This window comes from Belonocnema kinseyi, chromosome 1 (assembly GCF_010883055.1).
Source record: "Belonocnema kinseyi isolate 2016_QV_RU_SX_M_011 chromosome 1, B_treatae_v1, whole genome shotgun sequence".
Taxonomy (NCBI): domain Eukaryota; kingdom Metazoa; phylum Arthropoda; class Insecta; order Hymenoptera; family Cynipidae; genus Belonocnema; species Belonocnema kinseyi.
In genome coordinates this window covers 178,634,092-178,640,473 of record NC_046657.1, presented here as the reverse complement: position 1 = coordinate 178,640,473, position 6,382 = coordinate 178,634,092, and the positions used below count along the sequence as shown (strand labels likewise).

General features: G+C 40.8%; 1 protein-coding gene across 1 annotated transcript; it reads right to left on the bottom strand.

Annotated features, from left to right (window-relative positions):
• Positions 1 to 4,117: 4,117 nt before the first annotated feature.
• LOC117181477 lies at positions 4,118 to 4,597 on the bottom strand. The gene has a single exon (XM_033374179.1). The coding sequence runs from the start codon at positions 4,595 to 4,597 to the stop codon at positions 4,118 to 4,120; it is 480 nt and encodes a 159-aa protein (XP_033230070.1).
• Between the last annotated feature and the right edge of the window lie 1,785 nt (positions 4,598 to 6,382).

The window sequence follows — 6,382 nt, the reverse complement described above, 5'->3', positions numbered from 1 at the left end:
AATTTAAGGATAAACTAATGTCCTAAGAAATTTATAAATATTAAGAAACTAACACTTTCTATGAATAAATACAATTTTACACCTCTAACTTTAAATAGATAATCGTTTTTGTTATTGCTGTTGGGAATGACCAAATCTATTTTAATTTCTATAGTTGTAATGTATCATTATTATTGTTATATTTGTATGTATTTATATTTAAACTCACCCATTTACGGGTTTGAGGGCCTCCGCTCCCTGTACATAAAATTTACATTCCATCCTTAATCTAAGTTATCCGCTACTTATCTACTAATGTTTCGCCTTACTTAATAAATAAAATTAAATAATAACAACAAAACATAAAACTAATAATTCTAGTAATGTGCGATCTTCTAGGGCTTCCGTTTCCTTTTACCATAAAAATAAACATTTTCCACGATTTTAAATTTAACTTTGGTTTTTAAATTCCTTTTTCAGACTCCACCGTTTGGCTCTGCCCTATTCCCTTACTTTCCTTTATTGCTTCCAATTTCTTCATCCACATCACTCCCTGTCCATTACCATTCAAAATCCACCTTACATACTCATCAACACTCAACTGCCCATCTTCCTTTCCTGTGCATCTCTCTAAAACATGTGCACATGACTCCACTTCGAATTCACATACTCTACATAGATTCTTCTCTTCATACATCCAATATCTACAAGCACTCACTCCTTCTCCCATTCTGAACCGTACAACCCTACTCCATTTTTCTTCCTTTTTTATTTTTTGCAGATATTCTGGTTCCGTCAACCCTATAACCATCCTATACCATCTATTGTACCTCGAGTCTATTATCTTTGTCCATCTCTCTTCTCCATGTTTAACTAATAGCTCTAACTCTATATCCTGCCACTCCGTAACCTCTTCTTGAATATTACACACCCTTCTCATTTTTCTCCTTTCTTCCTCCCATTTTGAATACCCCAAATTACCTCTCGCTTCATTGTTCCTAATTTCGCCGAAACATGCTTGTGCAATTCTACTTCCCTCTCCCCTTTTTAGCTTCTCTTCAAACCGCCATGCTCTCTTAATTTGTATACTAACCATATTTCCTCTTCCTTACTCTTCTCTTAACATGTATCCTGGGCAACTCCAGCTAATCCCCATTACCCACCTCAAAAATCGCTCACGCATGCTCTCTACTTTCCTATGTTCCTTCCATCCCCAAATCTCCACTCCATAACACAACACCGCTCAAACCAACGCATCAAACAACCAGACCCTCATTCTCCAATCGTCCTTAAACCTTCTCTTTCCTATGCCCCATACTTCGCCCATTACTTTACTCGCACATTCAATTCTTTTCCTTATCTGCAGCTCGTTTCCCCCTCCTGCATCAAAACAAAGACCTAAGTAACAGAATTCCTCCACTCTTTCCACTATTTGTCCGTTCATCTTTCAAACGTAATCTATTATGTTGTTTCTCTTTCTGAAACACATCACCTTTGTCTTCTCTACGTTTACCGTCAGATCCTTTGCTCCCACATACTCTTCAAAAATTTTCATCATTAGATTCATCCCCTTCTCGTTGTCTGCTAACAAAACTACGTCATCCGCATAAGCTAGAGAGTATATTTTGTTGTTACCCAACATCATCCCCCCTTTTCCTTTCCTCTTTAGCTTCTCCTCTAGATCTGCCAACAGCATATTAAACAGTAGCGGTCTCAAAGGGCACCCTTGCCTTAGACCTCTATCTATCCAGAATACCTCTCCTTTTCCCTTTCCTATCTTTACCCTAATTCTGGTTTCAGTAAAAATTTCCTTTATCCTTTCCACCAGCCTTTCTTCTATTCACCTCTCTTCCATTGCCTGCCATAACACTTTTCTGTTTACCGAATCAAAAGCTGCTTTAAAGTCCACGAATAACGCGATTAGTTTGCCTTTCTTTTTCCCTAGATTTCTGTTAACCAAGTAGTTCAGTACGTAAATGTTGTCAATGGTTCCCATCTCTTTTCTGAAACCTGTCTGATTGTGTGGAATACTTTCTCTTTCCTCTATCTAGCTCTCTAACCTCTTTCTTACAATTTATGTATATATTTTGTAACCAACTGGCATGAGAGTGATCCCTCTGTACTCTTCTACCTTTTTTCCCTCCTCTTTCTTAGCAAGTGGTACCATCAGTCCTATCAACCACTCTTCTGGCCACCCTTCTCCATTCCATACTTTGTTGCAGATCTCTTAAAGTCCTTCCCTTATCCCTTCTCCTCCATACTTCAACGCTTCGTTCTTCATACCATCTTCTCCTGTAGCCTTGTTCCTTTTTAATCTATTTATTGCCGCATCCACTTCTTCTCTCGTTATTCTATTCCCTACCTCCCTTTCTCCTCGTACTAACTTTCTATTTTCCCCCATTATCCTATTTTGTTTTCCCCCTAACAGCCCCTTGAAATAGTCTGTCCACTCACCCAACTCTATTTCTTCGTTCACGCCTTTCTTTCCTCCTCTTTCCTTATTTATCACATCCCAAACCCTACCCTCTTTGATCGCTTTTTCTATTTCTTTCTTGTACTTTTCCTTATCCCTTTGCTTTTTCCTTTCTAGCAACCTCTCATGTTCCCGTTTTCTCCTATTGTACTCCCCCTTCTCCATTTCCCCTGTTCTCCATTTTCTTACACACTCTTTCATTCTCTCTTTACTCTCCTTACATTCCTCATCCCACCAGCTTCTCTTTTCCCTTTCCCTTTCTGTTTTTGTATCTATCTCATCCTTTACCTTTTCAATCGACCCTTTCCATCTTTCGAATAACGAGTCTACCCCCTCCTCTTCTATCAACCTAATCTTCTCTTTTTCCATTTTTTCTTTAAACTCTTTCAGTTTATCTTCCTCTCAGGCTCCCATTTTCTTGTTCTTTTCTCCCCCTCTTTCCTTTTTCCAACTGCCTCGCTTCTTGCCACCACTTTTTAGTGAAGTTATTACTAGGAAATGCTCGGACCCAATCTCATTACTCACTTCCACGAAACTTATCAAATTCCTCATTCTTTCTTCCGCTAGGATGTAGTTTATCACTGTCTCTTCCTTCTCTACAAATGTGATTTCTCCTTCCTCATCTCCTCTCGTATTACCATTACAAATAGACCATCCCATTTCTCCTATTATGTCTAGTAACCTCCTCCCCTCCCTGTCTATCACCCTATGTCTGGAACTCCTTACATATGCTTATTTTTCTCTATCCCAAATCCCTCCCCCTTGTTCGCCAGTCAATGCATTCAAATCACCTCCCATCAAAACTAGCTCTTCTTTCTTTTCCTCCACCCACTTCTTAATTACTCTCCAACCTTCCTCTCCCCCTCTTCTTCTATATACACAAACCACCGCTATTCTGACTTTTCCAACTATAATCCTTCTTACCATTGTCCCATCTTTATCGTTCCTTTCCCCCTCTTTTCTCTCTTTTACTGCCAATTCTTTTCTCACGCCTGAGATCATTCCGCCCATCCCTTTCCCTTTAATGTGTTCTTTTTTTGCTTCTTGCATCGTCCAAAGATAACCTTTCGGTAACATTCTTTTCATCCCCTTCCAGTCTTTCTCATCCGCCCATGTTTCACTCATCATTATTACATCCCATTTTGTCACTTCCCCCCAAAACCCCTTGTCCGTGTTTTTTAATCCTGAGACATTCCAAAACGTCACCTTTACAAGACCATTTTCTCCTTCTGCTCCTCCTATCCTCCTATTTAGCCCTTTCTTTATTTTGTAAACCCCAACTCATTTCCTTCCTTCGTATTTACCTGTTCTTTATCCTTCTCTTTTCATGCGTTGTCTGCCAAGTTCTCAACTCTTCTATTTCTTCGTCCCAGATCTTCATTACTCCGTTTACCCAAATTCTATCCCTCCCTATTATTACCTTGTTACCTTTCCTTCTTTCCGCCCATGCCCTCTGCTCAATCAACCATTTTCTTCTCCTTTCCTGCCATGTCAAATCTTCTTCAATTCTCTTTGATCTTCCCTTAAACAACTTCTTTTTCCCCACAACTTCAACTCTCTCTTCCTCACACCCTAATGTCACTAAAAACATGCCTTCCCTCCCTTCCCTCATTCTTCCTACCCTCTTTACCCATTCTACTCTGATTTTTGCTCCTATATTTTTCATTAACTTCTTAACTTCTTAACCTCTTTCTCTCCCGTTTCACTATTCACTACCAGCCCTTTGTCCATTACATTCTTTTTTTTCTTTGCTCGTTGCTCCCCTTCTATTTGTTTTTCGATCTGTAACAATCTATCAGGCAGTCTCACATTTTCTACTCGCACGCCTACTCTAACTTCTGATGTATCCTGGCTCGCTGTTAATTCAACCCTTTTTCTCTCAACGCTCACTTCTATCTTACTCACTCTCTCTTCTATTAACTTCAACTCTTTTTTCCTAGTTTCATCAAATTCTTTTTGCTGATTCTCTAAGCTTTCCATTTTTTGCCATACTTTCTCTTTTTCACCTTTCCAAAATTCTTCCCACTCATCCCATTTCTTTCGTATTTTTTGTACCTCCTCCTTTAGCTCCCCCGCTTGCCTCTTCATAACTTCCAGCATCCCACATGTCTCATCTCTAAAGTCTGTGAACATTGCTTGAATCATTGTCAGCAAGTTCCCCTCCCCTTTTTCTCTTTCCGGCGTTTTTCTTTTTATCCTTGTCTTTGAGCTTTTACTTCCCTCCAACTCCTCGTGATTAACTACATCACATCTGGCAGGAATTTTACCGCCAAGGTTCGAAAGTTCGCGCGCAAACTCCGGACCCGTTATCACACACTTAACAAGTCAAAGTTGCTGACCATCAGACAGCATATTGTTGAGAGAATACGGATACTATCTGACGCTAAGAGAAGTCTAGAGCGGAGGGAGGGGTGGGTCAGAGAAAATCAACCGTTTCTCTCTGACCGATCACGACTCTTCCAAGACCCTCCAGTTACTGTCGAACACCCACCCAAACCAGAGGAGGTCGAAGTATACTCAGAAAATATAAAGAGCTTCAAGGAGTTATGTGCTGCCCTCATTACACCTGATAAAGAATGCCCACCCATCACTACCGAGGAGGTGAAAAAAGTATTAAGAGGGATGAAGATCTATTCCGCACCGGGACCAGATTGTATCAAAACCTTCTGGTGGAAGAAGTTTTCTTCAACCCATCAGCATTCGGCCCGTATTTTCACCTCATATTTGAAGTCGGAAGAACCGATTCCAGAGTGGTTGGTAGAAGGGCGCACAATACTTCTGCCGAAAATAGGCAATTTAGCTGACCCGAAGAATTACAGGCCAATAACTTGTCTGAACACGCTTTATAAGATATTCACAGATATCCTAAATGATAGGATTGTTCAGGCAATTGAACCTGCGTGGTAAGAAATGTATGAACAAGGAGGCTCAAAGAAAGGCATAGCCGGATGTCGGGAGAACCTGCTCATCGATAGATGTGCCTGCAAAGATGCAGCATTCTACCAGCGTGACCTATCGATGGCCTGGATTGATTATCGGAAAGCTTTCGATTCGACATCCCATAGACTTATCATCTGTCTTTTAGAAATCTTAAAGGTTCATCCGCAAAAAGTTCTTCAGATCGAAAGTACAAGGTCACTCATGTATTTTACATGGACGATCTTAAGATCTATGCTAAAAACAAAGAGCAACTGCATCTAGCTCTGGGGATTGTCGAACGATATACTAAGGAAATTGGAATGGAATTTGGGTTAGACAAATGCGCCAAGGTTTATTTGAAGCGAGGAAAACTTAATGGCATCCCTGAAGATTCTGAGCTCGTTGATAGAAGCGCCATACGACACCTCTGCGCTGGAGAGACTTATACTTACCTCGGCGTGCCACAGAGCCGCATGCAGGATGTGACATCTATAAAGGATACTCTCCGAAGCAGATACAAACGTCTCATCCGACAGATTTGGTCTTCTGAACTGTCGGCGAGGAACAAAGTATCTGCAACGAACATGCTTGCCGTCCCGGTACTACTCTATTCATTTGGAGTACAGCACATAGAGTTGCAAATGGAAGAGACCCTCTTCTTAAAATGGTCAGGAATCACGAAGAAGTGGGCAAAGGAGCGTTTCTGTACAAAACAGCGGAGGAGGCTGCTGAAGCACTCGGACTTGACTTCAGTATTAGGGGTGAGCAAAATGCATCAAATCTTATCTATCTCGAGTAGTCACTCCTGAAAGCCCGGATTAAGAAAGCATAAGAGAAAAACTTTCGTGAACAGCTCCTCGGTAAGAGGATGTACGCTATCTTCTACAGAAATGTGAAGGACCAGTCAATGTCTTGTGAGCAAACGTTTGCTTTCCTTAAATCGCCCGGATTGAAGTCTGGTACGGAGGGTTTCATTTTTGCATGCCAAGACGGTGTCATTTCCACCTTAAC

Excerpts from the sequence above, each read along its gene's own strand:
- LOC117181477 (XM_033374179.1), bottom strand. The coding sequence starts at position 4,597 with ATGATTCAAGCAATGTTCACAGACTTTAGAGATGAGACATGTGGGATG.